This window comes from Pempheris klunzingeri, chromosome 13, assembly GCF_042242105.1.
Source record: "Pempheris klunzingeri isolate RE-2024b chromosome 13, fPemKlu1.hap1, whole genome shotgun sequence".
In the NCBI taxonomy this organism is placed as follows: domain Eukaryota; kingdom Metazoa; phylum Chordata; class Actinopteri; order Acropomatiformes; family Pempheridae; genus Pempheris; species Pempheris klunzingeri.
Window position 1 is genome coordinate 3984825 of NC_092024.1, and position 25754 is coordinate 4010578.

Sequence of the window (25754 nt, forward strand, 5' to 3'; positions counted from 1 at the left end):
TGACGGTTCAGATCACGCAGGGAGCGTCCAGCAAACTCCACCAGCAGCTTCCAAGCCAGATGTGTGCAGGGCGTCTTTTGCTTGTAAAGAGCCATACTAACACACACACACACACACACACACACTGGAGTACTGTTTCATGAAGAGATGTGAACTGCAATGAGAGACGGGGAGAGAAGCAAAGATCAATACAGAACAGGGCCTCGTAGCCGTCTTTGATGGTGAAGAGTGTTGGCTAAATGACAAACTGAATTAGCTGCATGTGAATCTAAATTCATGAGGCGGTCACACAGAGAGACGGATCTGCAGAGGGATCCTTCGAGGACAGTTTGCAAATCACTGATTACGTTTCTCAATGCATTTCATTTAGGAAGATGAAGCGTGCCGCTGTGATGATTCACCTCTGACGGCTGCACAGCGGGAGGCGTACCTGCTGTGTATTCTACAGTTTGGATTCGCTGACATCTGCTGGTGGAGAGTTCAGGGTGACAGCTTGGGGGATTCAAACGGAGACGGATCGCGCAGGATCGATATGTAATGAACACACAAAAGAAATGGTTTTACAGGCCTCTGGCAACACATTTTTTTCTTTATTCAGAGTAAGATGTGTCAACATCCAGCATGACAAAAATTGTACAAAGTTCACAATTTATAAATGAAATATCACAGCAACTTGTGATCTCACACATTTATAGCAAAATTAAAATGTCAACAAATCCATGCTGTGTAGTACAAAAATAAATCAAACTTCAGTTCCACAGAGAGCACAATAGTTTATACAAAATCCTGTCTTTGTTAATGGTCACTGAAAACAATCTCAAAATGAATTGGCTCAAATAAAATAATAAACTCTGATGAATTCACAATAATTTATATGAAAAGTCAGCTTTCTAAATATGTGACAACCTTTTTGTGTTCCCTACAGATAGTCACAGATAACTCTATTCAGATTTGTTATTTATGTACCAACATCAGATGAGCAGCTGGTTTGTGCTTTAAAATCCTGTTTCCCTTTTTACTGATAATGAGAATTAATTCAAAAACTGGTACTAGCTATTACTCTACTGAAGCATTACTATATTGGCAAAAAGCTGCAGACACGATGCTGTGGAAAAAGGCGTATGCAGTCATGGATGATGGGTAGTAGAGTCCTGAAAGAGGACAGTAAAGTACAATAGATGAGATTCAATCAGGTGAACAACAAGCACCTTTTGCATTAGCTCTCAAAAAGGCAAATTCTGAACATGGTCGCTAACAACTAGAACAACAGAACGGAGGGGTGCATACAGTCAGGCGTACAGGCGTGACGCCGGACTGTATCACCCCTCGAAGGTCTCGTTCACCGTTTCTTCTGCTTTTTTTAAAACCTTGAATTGATTGACTATTTAATCCTTTGTACAGTGATTAGATATAAAGTGCTGCTGGGGGATAACTTCATCTTCCTAAAACATAGCAAAAATGAAAGAACATTGTTAATGTTTTTACACTTGATAATAGCCTACAGTATAACTGCTATGGTTATAATCATCCTCTTCTCTGATTTCAAGTCCCTGCTCTTCCTCTCTCAGTGGTACTAAATCCACGCCTACAGTGGCTCCAAGCAGTTGGTTGCTCCAATCGTGTGCCAAAGAGGTCACCTGGAAAATTGCACGCCGCCGTACGTAAGGATAATATCTTCAAGGACAAGTGCAAATAGTCTACTGGCACATAAGTGGGGACAGTGACCCTGTATGTCCCGCTGTCATACTCTATAAATACTCTTTACAAAACCCTCTGAAACCCTCCTTTTAGGCTCTCGGGTACTGCTTTTAGTTTCTGTAAGAACATCAAAACATGGAAACGAAGGTGTCCCTGTGCAAAATCGTACAGAAAAAAAGTGGAACTCATATACTTTCGCTTCTAAAACTCAATGTCCAGGTTCCCTCCTCTTTTTTAAAAAGACTTTTTGTATTAAAAGATTTGTATAAAAATCAATATTTTACATAGGCTATATTAAAAAGATTCATGTTACCCCGCTATGCTTATAAACAAGAAATTGCATATACCCAACCTTTTTTTTTCCTTTGCAGATTGCATCCCGTACCTACTATAAACAAATGATTCAGTTATTATATTGCTGAGACATTTCTTGATCCTAGCAACACAGGTCTCGAAATTGAGCAGATTTGATACTAGAAAGGCTAGAATGTGGTCTCTACAGGTCATTGTCCTTACACATCGTTTCTATTTGAGATTACTTGAGCATGAGCGTGTGAACACGCACGCTCCGCACAGATGTGTTCCTCCAGGAATTAATTGGTTCTCCTAGATAATGGGATTTCCACCATCGGGTTTCCGTGTAATGATGTTTACAATAGAACTGTTCATACATACATTCATACATACATCAGGTCAGTTTCCTCTCCAGATTCATTTACAGCACCAATTAAAAATGCCCCCACCTACAGCTACACGTCTTTTTTTTTTTTTCCATCGAAACAAAACACAAACGTTTCTCAAGCATTGTCAGAAAATAAAGCGATTCGCAAACCAGTTCTTGCTCTTGAACAATCTACACGCAAGAAGAAGAAGAAGAAGAAGGAAAAAAAAAAACAAACATCTAAAATCGTCAAGTCCAAAATCATCCAGTGAGGAGAAAAATAAGTAGCTTCCTCCTTGCTTGTAGTTTTTTTCCACTTTTATTCCACTGTCCACTTTTTTCATCTAAAATGCTTTGTTGTCAAGCAATAAAAAGAACTCGCGTTCCGTTATCATTAGCTTACTGTTCAGAAATATACACTAAAAATGTGCATACATGAGCAGCTAGAAATATTACATGACACTATGTCAGCTCATATGAAAACGTACAAAATGTGAATGTCCTCAAAAACTATTTTGCCGTGTACTCTTTTATGTTCTTCCTCAAAGCAAGGCCCAAAAAGGAAAAAAAAAAAGGAACGAATCATGTCGAGGTCTTTCTAAGCACAATACCTCTTTTTTTGAGAGAGCAGAATTTAGAATATATAACACTATATAAGTTACTGCACCGTCACTGCCTGTTTAGTATGTGGATTCGACGCACCACCCACACCAGCTGGGCGAACAAAAATCTCCCTTTGCTGAATGGTTACACTTGGATTCCTTGAACAGCTTGCTTGATGTTTTCCAACAGGGCTTTGTTTTCTGGACTCTGGTACTGGTCTTGGTTTGTGTACATATCCGTTAGAGTGGTCACGTAAGCGTCAAAGTTCTGCTCGCTGATTGGCTCCTGCACAACCAAAGACACAAAAACGGAAGCTATTAGAAGAAAACAGAAATGAGGGAGGATCTAACCTGATCTTCTAAAAGCCTTATCACACATCTGTGTATGCAAGTATATCTCGTTTAATGTATTTTTATGAGCGAGCTGAACATAAAGACAAAGGTAAGTAGCGCCCCACGAGGTTTCTTTCACCAGGATTAATTGATGATGCAAAAGTCGTCACACGGCAGAGTCTATTGTTTCCTGATTATGGACGGTCAGGGGCTGTGGGACGATTGCCTCTGTGACTCAGTGAGTTCAGGGGGGGCAGCGTACTTCGCCAATCTGGACGAGGCAGGAGGGACTACAGTGTAGTGTAGTCACTACACTCAGTGCTGGGAATAAGTTAGCTTGTTAGCGTGTTTTAATACATTGTAAACAGAGGCTTTGACTGCATCCCTGTTGCTATGGTTACTCATTAATTTAGAATGGTCGTTGGAACTACTTAGCAGTACAACTTTTTTCAATATGACTTTTTAATGGACACTCTGCAGCCAATGAGGCTGACCATGGTGTACTTGTATACTGTTTATGTTGTTTTGTCGACTCCCCAGTGTATTGTACCAATAAACAAAACTACTTTGACACTCGTTTTCTTAAACAGAGTGTGTTTTTGCACCCAGGGTTAGAGTCCCATGTGAGGCCAACTGTAAAAACTGATACATTTAGTTTTCAGCTGCAGGTTGGTTCGGTTTGGGCACCAAAACGACTTGCTTAGATAGAAATTGATTTTGAGCAGGTGTCCAGTTTTTACACATTACATGAGAAAAAACCCAATAATGAATATCAAGTGTTTTCAAACAGGGAAATTCAAACCACATAAATTCAGTGGTATTCAAATTTCAACCTTACATCTTGTGCATTGATTGAGTTTCATAATTAGGTATTTAGCTGCTCTTAAGATTCAAATCCTCATGGCTACTATTAAAATACGGCGAATGAACAAAGTAACTGGAATGATAGAAGTCTTTGACTTACTTGCTGGTGCAACTGTAAGCAGCTGTTCCTTAGAGGAGGCTCTTTATGTGTTAGCGGTTTCTACGGAAGGAAAGGAGGGACACATTTGTTTTAGCTCAACTAAGTTGTTATTCTTACATTTAAAGACTAGATGATAGTATTTGGTATGTGGTCACATCCATAAGACCTCAAATTAAGTGGAAAAACAGAAGATGGACATTGATGGAAGCATGCAAGACGTGACGACAAACACAGAGCCAGGCCAGCACATGGTGTCAGAAGGGCCCACTGGTGATATAAGAAGGGATCATTTGTAAAATTCCAACTGCTTATATTAATTTCACTCTGGTGTCATGGACTCCTTTTCTCTGAACGACTGTTGAAATATAAAAGGAGGATATGATTATAAAAATTGCTTGCCACTGAGACGATGATGCTTAACTGAGGAATAATTCATTCCTTTGTCAATGAATGTGAAATAATCCATTATGCAAGAGGATATCATGAAAGAATGGCATTGTGAAGTATGAAAAAGTGGGCAAAATGGTGTGTGATTACTATGAAACTCATGGCAACAGAATGTAATCATTTTTGCTTTAACTTCAAGAGCCAAAAAAACAGAATGATAGCTAATAGAATAAAGGTGTTTGAAGCACATGGACACAAAAAAAAAACAGGTTTTCATTCTTCCAAAATTCAACAGCTTTGCAATAAAACATTACGTGAAAGCCTTTAATCATCATACCTCTCTAAATGCACAGACAAGTGTCAATATATGCTGGATACACTTCTTTACCTAAACAGTTGTATGTAGCAAAAATGTCTGTTGCTACCGCTGTAAAAAATGCCCAAGCAGACCTCATTTCACAACTCCCCCTCAGTTGGAAAGACAAGCATGTTCCACAGTTTAGACTAAGCATGCACAATAGGCTGTGGTTAAATACACAAATAAATGAATAAGCTGCTATAATGCCACTGTTAGCTATATTCTGCAACTTGCCCGCTTGCCGTTCCTGGTGGCCCTTACCATATGAGGGAGCTGGACATTAGCTAAACTGTTAATCAGTGACTGGCTGAGGTTGGCCAGCTCATGCAGGAGAGATTCATTTTGCTGTTCAATCACCTTGTTTTCCTCCTCTATGGACTTCAGGTTGGACTCCATTGTTGTAATCTGCGGAAAGGAGGTGTGGATGAGAGGATGTTATGGCACAGCTCTGTGTTCGCGCAGGCAGCTCCACGCCGCTGCCCACTCGCATGTAAAGAAACACAGGACGAATGAACGCAGCTCGCCAGGAAGCGACTTACCTGTGTTCTAAGTTTGATCATGTCTGCTTCCACTTGTGAATTTGATTCACTCAAATCTTTGATTTCTTCATCCAGCTGTTTGATCTCCTCTTCGTGCTCCAGTCCTGCAGAGGAGGAGGAGCACCAGCATTTGCACTGACACACTACTGCAAAGTCTCACTCATAAATGAGGTTAACAGCCTTTATGTTGAATTAAAGTAAATAAAGTTACACGACATGACAAACTAAGTGGGAGTTCTGCTGGGCACTGTGTGGGGCTGTCTTCACCTCTATGATAGAACTAAAGCAAGTCATTGTAGCTGATTGAGACAAATGACATTATGATCCTGTCACATCCCTTTACGAAGGGCCGACATTCTCTGCAGTCCGTCTCTGAAAACAGATGGAGCACAGCACCACAAGCTAGCTCAGATATTCCACGGGTGAATACTGTCTAGGAAGCCCAGCCCATATTATCTACAACCTACCCCTGAAGGGCATTTTATTCCCAATTCAAGTCTTCAATCAGACAATGGTCACCACACATACCTTCCTGATTGGTTCATTATGTGAAATTGGAATTCTGTTCAGCAAATCATTCCACACGTGCGCTCCTGATTGGTTGTATTGTGTGGGTGAGTGGTAGTTGTAGTTACCATTGCTGGCACGTTGCTGCTTTATTGTTAGCATCTCCACTCCAGAGAGCCTGGCTTTCCGCATGGCGGAGGTGGCACGTGGACAACCCGACAGACTAGAGGCAGCATAGGAGAGGAAGCATTGTTTCAGTATATTCCGCACATACACAGTGAGTCAACATGGTTCATAGACTGCTGGGTTTTCCATATAGGGAGGCTGAGAAGAAACCCTCGTTAATGCCAGTCTTAAAGGAAAAGTTAGATGAGAATATTGATACCGCTCTCGTGTCTGTGTGTTAAATATGTAACTACAGCCAGGAAGCAGTTAGCGTAGCAGAAAGAAACAGTAACAAAATCTGCCAACCAGCACCTCTAAAGCTCACTAATCATCATGTTATATCTTAGTCTAATCCACACAAAACCCAAAGTCTAAAAACAACACAAGATTGTGTGTCTGACTTTTTCTTGGACAGGACCAGTAACTTCCTGTCTTTGCACTAGGCTGCACCGCTGGTTCCAGCTATGGGGGCTTGAGAGCGTATCACTATTTTTACCGAACTCTGAACAAGAAAAGCGAAGGTGTTTCTTTAAAGACTGCTGCGTCAAGTGTTCTCATGGAACATTACATTAAATCTGCACTCTTGATTGAATTTATCTTTGCTCTAGAATGAAGTTTAAGTTAGTTTTGGCCTCTGGCAGCATTATAGAGCTTTTTTTTCTATGCATGGGTCCCTGTTTTGTTCATCTCATGCATGTGCACAAGGATGTGTTACATGTTCCTGGCAAGGGTTTCCTAGTACTCCACCGCTCAGACATGTTAATGCTGCAGGATGCATATTAGTTCTGCTTTGCATTTTTTTTCAGTAAGAACACACATTGTGTCAAATCTTGAAATCTAGCTCTCCAGCCAAATTTCCTGGACCCACCTGCGATGTGTCAGGAAGCTCCCGCTGACGTGGCCCGAGCCGTCACAGCCCGGTGTGGGACAGGACATGCCCTCTGTTTTGCCGGACTTCCATGTGAACTGGATGCCGTTTAGGTAGCCGTCCTTTTGTCTCTTGGCTGCTATGGGGCATCCTGATGCACTTCTGTGGGATGCGTACTTCCCTGTCACGTGTCCCTGACCGTCACACCCCGGGACTGGACACCTGAGGGGACAGAGTGAAATGTTTGAGTCATTTTCACTCTTTAACACACACATCAACCCCCAACCTTCGTTTACTTAAAATTTTCAAAACTGATGCAGCCAACTTTTCGTCACATTGGTGACATCATCCTTTCTTCCACCAAAGAATGACCTGCTGAGTCTCAGCTCGGCTCCCGGGTACACAGTACAGTCTGTTTGCCTCCCGAGTGCTAAAACACCATATACCGGTTGAGCAAATATCATTTTTCTGCTTCCTTCTATCTCTTTCGCTTTGATATAAACAAAGATACCATCATCTTATTTAAAGCTGTCCCAGTGGCAGCCTTATCACTGTTTTGGAACACTGACAGAGCATCAACACCGGTGCTAATCAGATGCAATGAGGCAGTAAATTATTCCAAATGTCATAGCTCACAAAATGGATTATGGTTAAAGCTAGCTCCAGTTTTAAAGTGTCACTCCTGTCTGCAAATAGCAGCTACCTGGTTTTAGTTCAACTTCGCAGCTTTTTGACTGCAGCAAAGATAACAAACAGGGGTTATCGTGTGTACCGCTGTCGGCCACAGTGTCTTCTTCTGTGGCATAAGAGATCTTTCCCCTAGTAAGTATAGATCAGAAGTACGCTTTGTCACCTTTTGACTAGGTGTGCTGGTTTCAGCTGCTCAAATGTGAGGATTTGATGGTTTTCTTTGTAACGTTTCACAGTAAACTGAGTAACTTTGGACATTTTTCACTATTTTCTGACATGTTAGAGACAAACAATTAATGCAAACAATAACCTCTAAAGACCTGGCGTACACATGTGTGGACATCACAGTTTGGGTTATATTACCATAGTAGTTAATTCTGCTTAGCTGGGGCCGTATGGACATGTATGTGGGCAAAATTGTTGATATTTCATATTGTGTTTTGCACCTTGATTTTCAAAACATGTTCAAAATATGTTTTGTATGTGTTATAAATACATGCGAAAGCAGTCAGGAAAAAAAACTGTTATGTTCAGGGTGGAAATAAAGAGTTTTGCACAAAGGTGACTTTATTGTGTTTTCTGGAAATTAAGACCGATAATTTTTCTCTAAAACTACACCATGTAAAAAGATGATGCTTAGGTTTTATACTTATCAGGGTCCAATAAGCCCAAATAGCAAGGGGAAATACAAAATGCATATCAAACAAGAGCTCGGGTCTTAAGAGGTTAAGGGAAATAACCAAACTGCAAACAAGTCACTTTAGTTTGTGTCTTCGGTCTATTGTGGAAGAACGGACCGTAAAGAGTGTTCAAGTCACCCACAGACTGAAAACGTCCCCGCAGGACTGATTTAGTTTTTCATTTTCATTTTAGTACCATTCCAAACTGTAAACAGCTCTGTCAAGAAATCTCTAAGGGAGGGTTGAATTAAAGTATGAATATGGGGTAAAAGACTCTCCTGCACTCTCCCCAAAAACCCAGGGTTCCCTCTCTTTGGCAAGAATAATAATTAGAATAGCTACAGCGCTTTTGCTTTCACTCTGATCAGTGTGGACATTTCTCACTTTAACTTTCTAGCATGAGAGCCAGAGAAAGTTTTAGGATCTTCCCAATGGCAGAAACAAGAAGAGCCTCTGAGCATGATAGGCTCAAGGGAACAGGGTGCAAAGGATGATGTCAGCATCCCTAATCCAAGGAGGGAAAACCTAAAGATCAAGATGTGGAATTCATTTACTCCATTTACTTTCAACACTGCAAAATAGCCAGACCTTTAATTTAGAGTTTGTTTGTTTTAATGAGCTTCATTCTGCGGACTGGTCATTAGTTACAACCATATCTTTTTTTAACGCCAACAGACTTTACTCACCGCCTCAAGTTCCTCATTATTTTTTGCAAAGCTCAAAGCTCAACTAAGAAATCGAAATATCTTACAAAGATATTTGACATCAACGGAGCATACTGATAGGGATACCTGTGCAAAGTGTCCTGAGAATCCAACAGAATGACAAGATCCAGAATGGCCAAAGCGTGTTATTTGTGCTCTGCACCACCGGAGAAATCAATGCAGCTGCAGGGCTGAGGCCAGACAAGCCCATTGTGGGATTTAGGTAGAGTCCAATCAATCTCTCTCTGCCTTGTTCTCTCCCTCTCTGCTTGCCTCTCTGTCTTTCCTTACCTGTGTGACTGGGAGTTCACCAGAGACTGCAGACTCTCCCCTCTCTAAACTGGTACAACCTTGCTCTTCTGAAGTTTCTCCTGCACCTTTGCATTTGGGTTGAAACTTCACACTTCACACACCACATTTGTCTGCTGTGAGCTAATGCTGATTTATTCCTGCTTGCATCACTGTGCGTCGAAGAGCGATGCGCTGATTAGAAAAAAGTGTATTACTCTTTTGCTCCCATTCATGCAGCCTACTTGCATCATTTTAAAACAGGAAAAGTAAAGTCACGTGTAATGTTTAGCATTTCACAAGGGAAATGTAAAGTAAGTGGTGAACAATGAGCGGTGTTGGTAGCAGAGTTTCAGTCTCAGGGTTTTAAAAGAAGACAGAAGACTAATGATCAGTGTCTGTACTGTACCTGATAGGCTCCTGGTCCTCCTTGTTCTCTTTACTGTGGATGATCTTTATCCCACTTTTCCTGGCCCGCGGACACCCTGAGAGACTGCAGATAAATGACAGTGTTACAATGTTGAAGCATACAGAACGTGTGTGTGTGTGTGTGTGTGTGTGTGTGCTGGAGTGAGAGAGAGGGGGAGAAAAGAAGAAGCAAGTAGTAAGGAAAGAACTTTTGGATGAACGTGAGACAGAAAAGTGAGAGGTGTTGAAATGGTTCATGGATGTTTGCTGCAGAATGTGTGTTGTACCTTCTGTGTGAGGCGTAGTTGCCAGTGATATGTCCCGAACCATCGCACCCTGGTGTCGGGCACCTGGGGCAGAAAACACAAAAAGGGCTCAGGGCCTACAGCAAAAGCACAGTATTTATATATTCATACAGTTAACATAGTATATATTTAATGTATAGCTCTTACAGTCGTTTTGAAGTCCACTGTCTATTAAATGTGAAAACAAAACTGCGTACGATTGCTTTCCTACAGATAGAATTAGAAAGCAAAATACACTAATACTAAACGATAATTGGTAGGAGGGCCTGGTCATGTTGGAGGGCTAGGACAGACCGGCGTTACTGTGCTGCATGTCAGCCACTAACTCCATGCTAAATGCTAAAACAAATTCAAAAATGTGTCTCTAAAATTATATGGAGAAAAAAAGGGAGCACACGAGGTCCATATAAGAGGGCCAAGTGCAATTCTTTTCATTTCTAAAGGTTTTTCTTCAGATGAATATGGACATTTGTGTTTGGAGTGTTTGTATGTTGTTGGACAGCGTAAAATGATTTCGATGTTTTCTGGGGGTCCTAGGTATTAAGCTCTGGGCTGAGAGCCCCTGAGACTCAGTGCATTTCACACACTGGTTATAAATAATAGATTAGATAAGACTACGGCTGGCAAAATCATTTTGTTTCTTACAGTCAGCAAATTATGTTAAAATACCAAACCTGTTAGTCCATCTCTAAATACCCTCTGACTTCAGTCAAACAGTTTGGCTGTGTATTTAATTTGTTTTTTGGATGGACGTCTATGGCACAGAGGAATAACATCTATCAGGCTTTAGATACACACACAATACTTGTCAGTAGGATCAATGCATTGTTGGTTTGGTTCGGATTACATTATATTTATTATTTGATGATATCATAACGAATACATATACCGCCAAGCTTAAAATAGCTGTCCATAAATAGCAGGGGAAACAAACAAAGCTCCGTGACCACATATTTGAGCAGCATTTCTATCCATACTGTGCTTTAATTAACATCTTTGGGCACCGGCATCAATGAGATTGGCCTTACATAGGCAGAATGAGCAAGACATACAAATCATACATGTATCAGTGAGTCATCTCACGCCTTACTTGAGCTCTTGCGCGTTGTTGGCCAGCATACTTCGAATGCTTTTATCAGCTAAAGGACAACCTGAGAGACTGAAAAATACATCAATGAAACATTAGTTACACCAAAATGACAAGTCACCCCAACCACTGCAACACAAACTCCTCTCTAAGAGCACACTCATATGTCCGTACAGACATACACAAACACAAATAAAACATTAACCAGGAAATGCAAAAAAAGCCATGATGCAAGTGCAGGGAGTTGATTTAAATCAGTTAACCCTCTGAGTATTTGTATTCATACGTAACGACAAGGATGTTTTGTCTTTATGCGATTAGGAATGTGCTAATGAAAATAATAAATTATCATGTGGGGTTGTTTCAAAAGACTAGAACTTAATTGTTCTGGGGAAATCATCATCATGTATGTGCAGCCCTGCCAGCCTCCAGACTGATATCATTCAGCCCTTGCCGACTCACCTCACACTGCAACACTCAGCAATTCTGCTTATGTCTTCTTGCTCTGAATGCTAAATGCTTAGTCTGCACTGCACTGTGGGACAGGCCTGGAGGACTGAATTACATCAGCTTAGAAGGCTTTACACATGGCCCATTGAGAAATAATTTTATCCCAGGGTTTAGCCTAAAAAAAATGCATGTATCCCATCTTTAATTAATTCACTCTTTCCTTATTTCATCATATCCTTGTCTCAGGATGTCAGGTTGCCAATAGTCAAAGGGCTAACAAAAGAGAGAGACATTCTGCCTACAGGTGTTTGACAGCATAGTTGAGGTAAGCTGAAAACAATAAAGAGAAATAGACTTAGAATCCACCAGGAGAAAAGGAAGTCACACCTTCGATGTGAGGCGAAATTGCTCGTCAAGTGACCACTTCCATCACACCCCGGTGTGGGACATCTGCCACCAGAAAAATAGACAGATTTATAAGCCCAAAGGGAAGGAGAAGAAAATGTGAAAATTACAGAAAAAAGGGGTTGTTTCAGATTTTTTTCCACTGTTGGTTTTCATTGTTTCCAGTTTAGCTTCACTGTCTGTGATTAATATTGGGGCTCCTGAGATCAGCTACACTCCATATGGCACAATACTGACTACTAGTGTCGTGTCGTATAAGGAGAAAGCACCAAAAAGAGGGAAACTACAATGATGACATTAGGAGAAGCTTCCGGCTCTGAGATCAGTTTTGACAAATGGGTAAAGCTGTTAAATATAAGTCATATAGCAAGGCGGCAGCACAGGATGGAGGGGGGAGAGAGAAAGAACAGTGGTTCTCTGAGCAACTGAGTTAACTGGGCAAGAGGAAGGATGGGAACAAAAAATAATAATACGATGAGAGGGAAAAGCGGAGCATGAGTGGGGAGAAGCAAATGTGGTCAGGTGGATGGGAGGAACACTGGGCATGTTGAGAAGAGTAGGAGGGCTCTTACGTTATCAGGTCCTTCTTACTCTCTTTGCACTGGACATACTTGGGCTTTGGGCTGGGCATGTTAACATCTGTGGTGTAGGAACGGTCCTCCAGCAGGTCATGGAAGGGATCCAGGTCATCCGGCTGAGATCGGGTGGCAACAAAGGGAAGAGAGGAAGACGAGATGAAGGGGAGGAAGAGGACAGGGAGTGGCAGAGAGAGATGAAAATGATCCTTTTTGTTTGTTTCATTATACATTTTGAAAAAAAACGTGCTTGTATGCACATATTATACAACACGTGCACTCAACAAGCTGAAAGTCAGAGTGCATTTCATGAACTAGCACAAGATTAACTCTTTAAAGAGAAATTCTTTGTCCTTCACCTTCTTTACCGCTTTGTCTGTTTTTTCTACACGTACACACACACACACACACACACACACACACACACACACACACACACACACCACATGTCAGACCATAGAGTTTTGTCAATTTTAATGCTAATGGTTGAGCTTGTGTGCCTACTGAGGCTCACCTGTCAGTCTAACAGAGCTAGAAATTAGAATCCCTGAGAGGAAATAATGGCCCGGTGCCAAACGATTACTGTGTGTGTCTATGTGTCGGTGGGCGCGTTTGTCAGTATGCATGTGTTCATAGAGCATTCTTGTGTGTGTGTGTGAGTTCAGAACATTCAGGAAGGCGGCCGGTCCTATTGCACCAGTCGGTCACTAGATGGCACTGCGGTGTAGCGTCAGCCCGCTGCTGGCTGTGCTATGTGGGTCTGTGCTTTGTCTGCAGTGCATGCAGCCAGGGCACGATGGCTGTTGATGCAAATCCTCTTTCCTTTTTTCCTTGCTCACAGTGTATGTACAGTAATGCCGATGAAGAGACAGGTCCAGATACAGCCCAAATTATCCAGTGCTCAAGCTGTCTCGGAGTGTGTGATGCTGGGTCAGCCAGCGAGCTTCTCCAATTAAAGGGAGCGCAGGCTGAGAGGCAGACAGGAAGGAGAACGACACATGCATACATACAGAGACGCAGAGCAGAAAGTAGGCTAGGGATGGAGCTCGCATATACACGCAGACACACTCCCAAAGAGACAGTGGTACAGACACACACACACTCATCTGAATATTCACATCTCGCACACACCAACAGAGGCACATGTACTGTACATGCATGCGCCTGTACACACCGACAGGCGCACCCAGCAGTGGTGCATTGATTTCCAGCAGTTCTTTGATGAGATGAGCTATTCCGATTCCCTCCCAAGGTGCTACTTTGCATAATTCATTTTGGAGAAGAGCGAAATGTAAAAACAGAAAGCCAGCATGTGGGGAACGTGATACAAACAGAGCAGATACCTCTGTGCATGGCAATGCTGACATCAATTAACATGCAGATTCATTAGGTTTCCCTCAAAAATCCCTAATATGACTTTCTAATGATTCGAAATATAGCAGTGAGTCAGACAGGGAGGTAAGAAACCTAGAGCACAATCAGACGGCAATGCAAATGTTTGACTTGGAGACACTGTTGAATCGGTGCCTTGGGGGGGGGATAATCTGGGCTGACATACATAGAACAGACAATATAAATGACACATGCCAACTGCACTGTCTCACCACAGACCATCAAACACTACTGCTTCAATGACTATCATCAACGTCATCCAGAGGACAGCAGCCCTATGGTTTAAGCTGATCAGAACGAAAATACTTTAATGAATAAGAATGACGCTATTATAGCTTAATGTAGCACAATGTTATTGATCTCTCTGAGGCGATTCACCGCCCTTCCTGAAAAAAAGTGATACATCATTTCTGCTTTATCTGGCCACAATCCGACATTAGCGGTCAGGTGGATTTCCAACATGGTTTTTGTTATTTTCCCCTTTACCTCTTTCTCGTCCTCGTCTATGTGTTTGATCTTGGTGTAGTCTACAGGCAGGTCCCAGCAGTCTGCGGCGTCCCCCATGCCGTAGCAGCGGGAGCCCAGCAGGGCGGCTTGCCTCTGGGGGGACATGGGCTCTAGAGGGGTGAGCACAGAGTCTCCTCCACCACCGCTGCCACTGCACAGGCGCTTGCTCATACTCAGGTCCAACGTACCGTTCTCATCAACATCGAGACCGGGACTCTGGAAAGCGTATGCGGATGTGGGTTGTGTGCGTGCGAATGTATATGGATGTGGGGAAGTTAGGTCAGTATATGAGGCAGTGATGGGTGTGTGCATGTTGCATTGTGTGTTTTCAGTAAGGTGATCATGAGGAAGGGTAAAAGGATGCACAGAGCATAAGGAGGCAGGGATGGAGAGAAAAGGATAAAAGAGAGAGAGAGGTTTTGATTAAATAGCAGTCAAACATATTCAAATTCTTGGATCAGAGCTGGGCAAAACAGTAGCTGCATACATGCTGAATACTAAAGAAGTACATGAAAAGTGCTTGAATTTTCCGTTCCTACAGTGATGTGTTCACTTTTGAACTTTTTATTTGTCTAGAAAGATGGATCAAGAGCACCTGCAGTTCAAATACCTGAAACAATATTCCAATTTAGTTTTTTTTGTCAAGTCTGTCTCGGATGAAACATTAGACACTTACAGTTTACAGTAACAATGTAGTGTTACACACACTCCAAAGAGGAAGAGGTCATCAGCGCTCAAGGACGAGTGCATCCCTGTGTGAACCCCCTCTTTTCTCTTTCTCTCTCTTTCCTTCCATGCCTCTGTGGTCTCCACTGTGTCCTGTGTAGTCAGAAGGGTGTGTGTGCATGACTTTGCGTTGTGTGTATGTGAGACTAATGTGAGTGGACATCGCAGGGGGGCAGGGGCTGAGGGTTAGGGGTGGGGTTGAGAGCAGTGATGAGCAGCAGTGGCTGGAACTAGACTACTGCAAACCCAAAAATAGAGGCAGAACTATACCGTGTTCTGGGACAAAGTGGGCCACATCCAACAAGAGTGACTGCTCACTAAAGCATTAGCTTTGCCTCCTGAATGTGGGTGTGTGTCAGTATATGTACATATGTTTGCCTTTTCTTTAATCTACATCCGACACATACTGTATACATAAAAAGAGTCCCACTCCTCTAAGGATTATGTTTTAGTAGGCGTGTGCATGTGTTTGTGTCCTTGCTCTCATTAATATCTCTCTCTCTGACTCCCTCTTCTCATCTCCCCTCTCCTCCTCGCCCTCCTTGCTCCCTTTGCTTCCTTTCATGAGTAGGAAAGCCTGCTCTTATGCTGATTCCAGCCGACAGTGTCCCTAGGGGTGGATTCTCCCGGTGTCTGAAGCCAAAACCTCTGTGACGCACATTGACTCAAACGCACGGGGTGCTAGATTTGGGACTGGGCATGAATACTGCAGGAACTGTGGCTGAACCGAGGATTGGAAAAAAAGGCTTGAAAAACACTATTACTGCTGGGTCATTAGTCTGTGGAGGAAAATATCTCACTGTGAATAATAAAAGGTACTATAAAAACTGGAAATCATGCAGGACAAACACAGATGATGGGGTGCTAAATACAAACACTGTTCTTTATAAGGCTGAGTGGGCCCAACAGAAACTGAGCCTCTACAATAGCACCTGCAAAACTGCTCATCTGACATTATTCCATGTTGTAAGTGTCTGCTTCAGTCAAACACATACTCACTAAAAGTTCAATTGTGGGTTTAGCTAGGAGCTTTGAAAAGAGAGAGGGGGAGGCAGAAGATGAGTATGAAATGAGTAAAGGACTACAAGAGTCTGTAAAATAAAGGTCATGTTGCTGAGGAATGGATCCGATGGCACATGCCTTAGCGCGTGTTGCCACGACTCGCCTTGTCCATGTGAATATGCTCAGCGGACCACCCTCTCCTTGTCAACCACTGTATTGTATGTCATTGTCCAATTAACGTGACCCACCCCTTCATATCGAATTAACGAGGATGACATGTGAGGATGCACCCCACCTCCTTCATTAGAGGCCGCCCCCTTCTCACTCTGGCCCCCTGGTAACCCCCGACCTCTGTTGCCATGGAGATGCTGGGAGGAAGAGGGCCAGGGCGTAAGAGGTCACTTGCTAATTCCCACTGCATTACTTCTGCCCACCTATTCCAGGTCTCAAAATGAGACCAGCATCACGATCGGTCTTCCTCTCTGGCCTTTATTTCCCTTCATGTATTCTTCAGAAGGATCAATTTTGCAAAAATGTACCAATATGTACAAATATTCATGGATGCCTGTTTATGTCTTTGAGTAAAAATTTGAAATTTTGAAATCTTCTGATTTTTACCAAAAAAACCCTTTTTGAGTTCTAACAAGATATTTTCATGTTTTTTTTCACATTACTACATAGCAATCTATTCAGTTTCAACATATCACTTTATCTTGTTCTATAAAACTTTTGTTTTTTGACCCCTCCCCCCAGACACTGAATTTCTCTTTCACTGCTTAAATCAGTTTCCCTCCTTACTCTAACTACCAAAGCAGCCTAACCTGACAAATGACTTTAAGACATTAAATACAGTCAGTTCATTCCAGTACTGTCAGTCAACTCAAATGAATTCAATAAGCAAACTGAGAGAATGAGGAACAGGCGGGTAGACAGGCAACAAAAACAAGGAGAAAAATGTGTGTGTGTGTGTGTGAGAGAGAAGTTTCATTCAGACACAGAAAGGAACAGTGTGCGCCATGAGGTGAGGTGTTGAGATGAAAGGGGAAGAAGAAGAATAAAAAACCCTCTGAAGTCTCCCGTCTTCCCATCCTGCCCTGAGAGCATCCTGCTCGTCTGGCCCCGCAGCAGGAGAAGGACACACAATGAAATGAGGTAGGACCAGAGGAAGTCCTGACTGCTCCGGGCGTTTGTTCCCGCCAACTTTATTCCGTTCCACTTTTCTTTGGAAGTGTGTTGCTTTTAGCTTTTATCCTTTCCTCCTCCTTTCTTCCGCTCTCCCATCTCTTTCCTCAGTACCTTCCTCCTCTCCTCCTGCCCTGTGACATTTAGAAACCTCCCACAAAAAAAAGCCCTCCTTTGCTCTCTTTCTTTAATTTAAATTCTATCACCCTCAGTCTCATTCTCTGGCCGTCTCCGCTGTCAACATTAGCATTAAGCCAGCATTAGCCCTCTGCTGTGCGCTCTCTTTCTGGCCCCCATTTTCCAGCTCAGCATCTGGGCGCAGATAATACAGGAACACCGTCACCATATCTGCTCAGAAATGACACACTGGGCTCACGCCGTGTCAAACGGTGCTTCGTCCTGCTCCTATCTGATCCCCAGACGGAAAATAAAAAACTGCCCTGCTGAGCACTGAGTGTACGACACAGCTCTGGATCTTTAATGGAATGTGTGTGTGTGTGTGAGTGTGTGTATGTGTACATGCCGTGTGTGCAGCTGAAATCTCCCTATCTTTGACAGTTTTCACTGCTGGCATTAGTATAATGAAGGAAGCACAGAGATAATCTGTCAGTGGATTTTTTGTGTGACTGCGGCAGGAGGCCACGGTCTTACAGAAGTCATGTGAGGCTGCAGTGTCAAGTCAGGTGATGTCTGGAACTTCCTTTCATCAAAGAAATAAGAGTGTCCTGCCTGAACAAACCAGCAGCTCACCAGAATTTGAACAATGTGCTCACACCTGTTAATCTCACTTGTTTTGACATTAAGGTGAAAGACTGTACAATATGGAATGATCCCTCCTCACCCCTCCTACCTGCGAGCACAGGTCCTGAGGCTTCCCCCCCATGCCGTGGGGCATCTCCCGGCAGCGCGTGGACAGGTTGAGGATGGCCGTGGCCGCCATGTGGGCGGCCTCCATGTCGTGACTGTAGTCAAAGCTGCTCTTGCTGCAGGTGCTGCTGGCGCTGCTGCCCCCACCCCCCCTGCCTCCTCCTGCTCCCCCTCCTCCACCTCCACAGCTCAGGCTGCTGCTGCTACTGCTGGGAGCGTAGGTGCTGGTGGTGCTGCTGGCCGAGCTGGAGTTCTTGCAGTAACGTTTAGCTGCGAGATGTATTGGAGACAAGATTAAGAGGCCTTAATGCATTTTGAGAAATACTTCAAGTGTGATGTGATGTATGATATCGGTTTACACGACTTCAACGTAGTAATTTGCTTTTCTATTCATTAAGGCGACGTTGGGTGTTTTTAATGCATGTTTAAGTTAGATCCTGCAAACCTGTCAAATACTGTGCAGACTGTGGATTTCTCAGTGTCATCTTGAACTAACTTGACTCTCAAGATTGAACATAATATGCCACTTCAGAGGATTCTGTAACGTATTCTTGTGACCCTGAAATGTTGCTTGTTGCTTGACACAGTGGAAAGGAATCTTTCCATGATCATGCGTGTGCATGTGAGTTTATCAAATCTTGTAACTTTAACAGTAAATTCATTATATGAGACGTGGAAAAGATGTCTATGAATCTAGTGGTGAAACAGTACCATCGTATCCTTTGGGGGAAGTGTCTCTTTGTCCGTGAACTTTCGGTGCGATGGCCCGTTTCCCGTACACTTGGTGGTTGTTACTGCCATCGAAGGCGCTGTAGTCGAAGCTGGTCTTGGAGTACTTCTCCAGCTCCTTGGCCAGGTTGGAGCGGGGCGTGCTGGTGGAAACATTGTTCTTGTAACCATACTGTGGATAGTCCAGTTGTTTGACAAAGCACATAGGCCTGGAAAATAAATGACGAGGGGGTGGAAGTTGGACCGAGGCACTCAACATTGCCCAGGGGTAGGAGAGGGAACTTTGGTTAAAAAATGGGCAGATGCAAGGGAGGGGGCAGTCTGTTATGGTAATACTCCAGGATTAGTATATGGAAGATGATGCTGGTGGGTGGTGGGGTGATTTAGGGTGCGGGACTTCCCCTTTATACACCATAGCATGGAAGTTTTCCTCCTTTTCATGTCTAGCCAATAAAAAACTGTCAAAATTGAATTTCTGCATTTTCATTACATACTTCTGATGTGCTTTTATCATTTATGATGCATTTCTATCCCCAATCTAAGACCGGGAAGAAATGAAATGCAAGATCTTGTGCTGTTGATGTTCAATTAGATATAAATATAAAATGTACAATTACTTACAAGTTTTTATCATAGCATTTTCATGACTATGAAAGAAACTCTCATTCAAAACGCTCCGCCTTTGCTATGATAAACGAGGCCAATTTTGTTGAAATCTAATAAAGTGATTTGCCTTCACTCGTGAGCACAGATATGAACATGCCGTCTCTTGCAAGTATTCTCCGGGGACAGGAGAACATAAACATAAAACAAAAAGGGAAGACTTAAAATCTCAATAGCTTTACAAAATGCAGAGGAAACAAAACATTCCAACATGACGGAATAATAGTTCTCTGCAGAATAAGTGTTTATTATCCTTTTTGGGAATGACCACCTATTTACTACCCAACACTGTGACAATTTACCACACATGGACCGACTATGCACTGACAGCTCGCAGCGGGAGAACAGCATATTATCTATGCCATATTGCTTTCCATTCCGTAATCTGGCTACTTTCAATTTAGAATCCATCACACATGATGCAGATGAAGTAAGGAGTGAATACTACCTTAAGACACGGTCGGAGGCCTGGTTGGATTTGGAGCCGTCGCAGCTCTGGTGCTTCTCCTGAACTTTGGCCAGTTTTTCAGCTGCAGCTATGGGACATCCTGACAGACTGAAATGAGAAAGCGACGTAAGTAGCGTAGTGGAACGTGCGTCTGAAACATACTTTTGTAGGTGAAAATGGTACACTGAATGCACACGCTGAAAATCTTTGAGTAGTTGTCAACCAGCCTGAGAACATCTAATGCACATCTGTCTGTCAGCCAGTCAGTCCCATTGTCTACCAGTTTGAAAATACCTGACTAGAGTTCACCAAGTCTCTCATTAAAATGCAGAATCATTCATTTTCACCACTTTTAACACTTTTGATAACGACAAAACTGGCAGCAGCTTGTGTGTTTTTGGTCTGGCAGCTCGAAATAATTCTCAGAATAGATATCCCTCTATGGACAAATGTGCATTTTTATGTGCTTTCTGCAGCATTTTGTTTCCCTTAAACACATGCTGACAGGACACACACACACTAACGTAAACTTGGGATCTACACCTACAATATGTTCCGATAGAATTTACAGCTGTAAAACTTCCTCCTGACAACTAACTGACCGAATGTGACAAAAGTTCATGTTGTTATCCTTAACCCCTATTATTCTCCATCCAGTCTGTCAACTGTAGTGTGCTGGGCCGTGGTGAAAAAATTATCTTTGACAATGGCCTGAAGCCAGTATTGAGTTGTGTTCATGAGCACCTGTCATCAGACGTGCATGAACGTGTGCAGGAGTAGGAGTGTGTATCGGGTTGGGAAGTGTGTGGCAGTATGGAGGTTTATATCAGCTCTTTCTAGTAAAAGTGAAAGTTTACTGTTCGTGTCCACGAGCGTGCCTATTTTGCGCTGCAGCCGTGTCAGTGAGCACAGCATGGAGGCATTCTGGTCCTCCCAGGTCTGCACCTCTCCTGTCACCCTGGCTGAGTGGCAGAAAGGTGCTAATGGCTGCTGCTATGCCCGACTCCCTGAGCATCTGCTGTGGGTGACACTCCTCTTTCACTGTCACCTCGCCCCGTCTGACAGCACTGGCAAGAGCGCCCTGCTATTTCAGTTTCTCCCTCCAAACCTGCACCTGATAGATGCCATTTTTTTGCCATGAGCTGATAAATGATTTATGCTGTGGAAGGTGTGCGTTGCTGCATTCTAATCAGTCTCAGTTAAACTATGACATTGTTAAGCAGCTGAGCTACTTTAAATATTTCCACCTACCCGACATCGTAAGAAAGACTGAATTTATCCACACACAGACACCAATGGTGTTGGAAAGACGAAAACAACTGGATTAACAATAACTAAACGAAAAGATGACGTGAAAAAAACATTGAGGATGACAAAATTATACCTCGTTGAAAAAAAAAAAAGCCCCACAGTGAAAAAATGAGGATGCAACACGGACAGTGCCAGTTTCATATGGGCAGGCTGTCACTTACCTTCTGTGGGAGTTTCTGTTGCTATTGACATGGCCGCGTCCCGTGCAGCCAGGCGTAGGACACTTAAGAACATTCTCATACATTGCCACAACTTCACACAGACAGGAGATAGGAGTGAAAGACAGGGAAGGTTAGGAGCCCCTTACGATCACGCATGAGCTCTATTAGTGTGTGAGGAGCTTGGCATTATAAACATCATTAAGAAATGAGCCTGTGTGAACCCAAATGACCTCTTCTTCATTTTAATGAACACTAGTTTGAGAGGGCAGGCAAGGTTTCCCACCATATTGCTTCCACTTATCCAGCCCTTTCAAATTAGTATTCATGGAATAGGGACAGTCATGAATAAAAAGATGTCATTTAAGTTTAACAGGACAAAGCCAGCAAGAGACAGAAAAGGAAGGAAATTTTGGGCATGCAGAGAGCAGAGCAACCAACAGCTAGCAATCATGCAAAACACATGCCTCGAAATCAATGGAGGAAGCACACAGATGGAATACAGCTCGTTGATAGACTGTGCTTTGTTATCATCTGCACGTTGTTAGGGTAGAGAGCGCAGTCTTCAATACCATTTACCATTAAAACAGTCCATAACTGTCTCAGATCCCCTCGGCAACCAGCCAATTAGATTAATGATCTATGGATGTCCGAGAAGAGCCGTCAGAGCACCGCAGGCGGGGGCGAGGGGAAGGGTCGTTTCTCGCACAGGGCCAAACCCCATCGGCACCAGCTTCATCATTATCACCCCCTTAAACTTTAACCCCTCATCATCCTCCTTCCCTTACATACTAATTGGTGTTCGGTGCAGGTAATTGGACAAAGCCTGCCACCTCAACATGCCACAAGCCAATACATTATGCATATCCAAGTTCTGCCCTCTGCAAAGACACAGACAGAATAGCAAGAAATGAAAGCAGTGGGTCTGATTCCGAACTGTAAGGATACCAGGGAAACTAATAAAACAAGGAAGCAAACAGGAGGCAGTGTGGCTCCAAATGGCTCATGTGTTACAAAGGTAATTCACTTTAAAGACAAAAACAAAGACTCTCGTGCGAGCTGATTAAATATTTCAGCATTCGGCAGAAAAGAGCTACATTGAGAAATGGGAAATAATGAATTTGAGATATGATTTAATCGTCATTTCTCACATTTCCCAAGGAAGGGTCTGGTTGTACTGTGTGATTTCCCAATTAAATGAAGCCAACGCATTAATAATACATTGTCCATTCAGTATAGCAAATTCGCTAATAGGGGAGAGAGACTTGCCCACAGCTGAATCCTCCCCACAGGCAACTACATGTGTGACATGTTCTCATATTTACCTTTAAAGCGCTGAACAAGGAGTATGTCTACATGACATTATTGACCACATATTGAAAGAAGCCTGGTGACTGGGACCCTGGGAAAAATCATCCCACCTAAGGCAGGTCACCTTTTAACTGCCACAAGACTCTGTCTGTGTGTGTGTGTGTGTGTGTGTGTGTGTGTGTGTGTGAGTGTGTGAGTGTGTGTTTCGCTCTCAAGTGTCATTTTGAAGTGAGAGAAGAAGAAGTGAAGAATATGCCACAAAGATCAAGAAGAGATCTTTTTGTGATCCAGTGCATCCTGTGCAGTATTAGCGGTATCATCTCCCAAAAAGTCAGCCCCATCAACGCAAATGAGGAACAGGAGGAGGAACACAGACATCATATTCCAAAATCTCTAGTGACAATCAATTCAAGCCCATTCCAAATTCCATTTTGAGGCTCTGATCCCAGTCAAGGTCAACTGCTCTGAGTCATTTCACATTTCTGGGAGGCGAGTACATCTCAGGTTAGGGACCTTTGTGTGAGTGGCGCTCCGCAGAACAAGAGTAATCTGTGACACTGCTGGTCTTTACAAGCCTGGCTTTAATGGTAACTAATTTCTTTGTCATTATTAAGACCCTCTTTTATTTTGATTGCAGTCTGGGTCATGGCAGATCATAACTTGATTTTCATGCTGCGGTTAATGAAACGTGTAAAGGGACTTTTATTGAGAAGTTTGCACAAGGTGAATGAGACTAAATAGCCGAGGTGAAATCTCTAAAGGGAAAATTCACTATTCATTCAAGGCTAATGTTTATTGCCACTTCACTTGATCCGTGGCTTAGAGATATGATACTGCCTTTCTATTCAACAAAACTTAATTGAGCAAGGAATACAAATAAATGAATGGGGTTTATGGCATGGGTGGCTGAAGCAGGCTCAGTATTATCAAGGTCTGTGAGTATTTTGTGAAACATGAAATGTTAAGACTCAATTAACATTAAAAACAATCCAAATTAAAGAAATACAACAGTATGACATTTAACTTATTTATCACACACACATGCATCAATAAACCATGCTGTGAAGGAGCATGCTACCCATACATCCCTAGAATGATGAAACCAATAACAGTGAATGGGATTATCATGTGCTCTCAATCACTCACAGTCAGTCTAGTGGAGGGGAAAGTCTAATGCAGCAGATCACTGATCCCGCCAATCGCTGCATTGCCATTATCTGAATCACCAAGGCTTTATTTTCCACCTTAACACCACGGAACACTAGGCAAAGCAATCGGCAAGCAAAACCATGGCCCCATGCAAAAGGTCACAAGAGAAGTGCAGCTTCAATCCATCTGACCCCTCAGTGTGCCCCCCCCCGCTGAAATATCAAACACAGTCCAACCACAACAGCAAGTACACAACACAGACGAGCCAGACGTAGCAGTCATCACGGGAAACATGCCGATTCCTGAGCATTAAAGAGCATGACGGCCACAGGTTGTGTAAAATAGCCAAACCAATGTTTGGCTGCAGTGTGACTGAGGTGCTTACTTTCTGGTGGCACCCTGTCTTTGTGCGGACAGCCGGACAGGCTCCGATGGTGGGGGTACAAGCCCGTCACATGACCTGTGCCGTCACAGCCCGGTGTCGGACACCGACTTTCCTTCTTGTCTGCACGCGAAGCATCTGTTAGCAGAGAGTCACACTGAGGTTATTACACATGACAAAATAATTGACTGATGTACTGAGTACAACACGTTAGCACATGTGGGGCTGGCACATAACTTCAGAGCAAAGAAACATGTCTCCCAGATGTCACTTAAGTTACAAGGGTGTTAAAATGCCATGGGCTAATAACAGAAAGTATATGACATAAGAAAAAGCAGCCATAAATTATGGTGAGAGCTCAGCACTGCTGCATCAGTAAGGATGTTGAAAAACACAAGCTGTGTGCTTTGCTATTTAGGGTTTATATATGTCCTTTATCACCTCAATTTCCCGGACCTTTAAATAACTATTGCAACAGACACAATTTCTATGGGACACGTCTCTCACTTTTCAAGTTCTTATTTTGAACATCATATTAAATATTGGATAAGGCAGTGTTCCTTTTAGTGATGATGCAGGACAACGCACATGCAATATTTATAATTACATACATGGTCTCCATCAATGAAAACTCAAAGGTCACAGTGTGAATATTGTGAATATTATTGTGTCGGTTTTATTTGACTACCATTCATTTATTAATCATGATGTCGTGATAATGTGTTATTTTCTAGATTGATATAAATACAAAATGCGAGGAAATTGTATTTTCAGTTTTAAGTTGAAGAACCACCTCATTTCTGAAACCAAATATGCGCCTCTGACTATCACTACCAAAACATTTGAAATGTAAGTGGAATTTATTTCATTTATAGGCAATCATTTATTGCTCTGTTTATTTGAACAAAAGGGGGGTAAAGACTGACAAGAATGACGACCCAATAATTGGCTTGATGACAGATCTTTAGCTCATGAAGTTTGTTTTTCTGTCTGAAATTCTGAAGATTTGAGGAACGTTAGAACTCTCATGTTAGTGACCTTCCATCAAACATGTTTCATCTCTCAATTCAAACTTTATCACACTTGTCTCCGTTGAAACCACTCGTGCCTTCACGCGACAGCTTGTTGAGCAGAGTATGACAATGACGGTCCCAAAAAGCACACACACATGCTCAAATACATACACACACACACCGGACGAGATTGTCTTTCGCTTCCCAAAACCTGGTTCTCCTATTTCTTTGAAACCCAGT

General features: G+C 42.8%; 1 protein-coding gene across 1 annotated transcript in view; it reads right to left on the minus strand.

Moving 5' to 3' along the window:
• Positions 1 to 3106: 3106 nt before the first annotated feature.
• Positions 3107 to 25754, minus strand: part of myt1lb (myelin transcription factor 1-like, b) — a 29557-nt gene continuing 6909 nt past the window's right edge. The window contains exons 3-19 of the mRNA XM_070842324.1: positions 24505 to 24639; positions 21663 to 21753; positions 20191 to 20298; positions 19062 to 19288; positions 18334 to 18620; positions 14553 to 14789; positions 12672 to 12793; positions 12082 to 12144; positions 11248 to 11316; positions 10140 to 10202; positions 9854 to 9937; positions 7083 to 7304; positions 6178 to 6272; positions 5543 to 5646; positions 5265 to 5408; positions 4259 to 4318; positions 3107 to 3247 (exon numbers count right to left, since the gene is read on the minus strand). Coding sequence (XP_070698425.1) covers positions 3107 to 3247; positions 4259 to 4318; positions 5265 to 5408; positions 5543 to 5646; positions 6178 to 6272; positions 7083 to 7304; positions 9854 to 9937; positions 10140 to 10202; positions 11248 to 11316; positions 12082 to 12144; positions 12672 to 12793; positions 14553 to 14789; positions 18334 to 18620; positions 19062 to 19288; positions 20191 to 20298; positions 21663 to 21753; positions 24505 to 24639 — 2252 coding nt within the window. The remainder of the gene's footprint in view (positions 3248 to 4258; positions 4319 to 5264; positions 5409 to 5542; positions 5647 to 6177; positions 6273 to 7082; positions 7305 to 9853; positions 9938 to 10139; positions 10203 to 11247; positions 11317 to 12081; positions 12145 to 12671; positions 12794 to 14552; positions 14790 to 18333; positions 18621 to 19061; positions 19289 to 20190; positions 20299 to 21662; positions 21754 to 24504; positions 24640 to 25754) is intronic.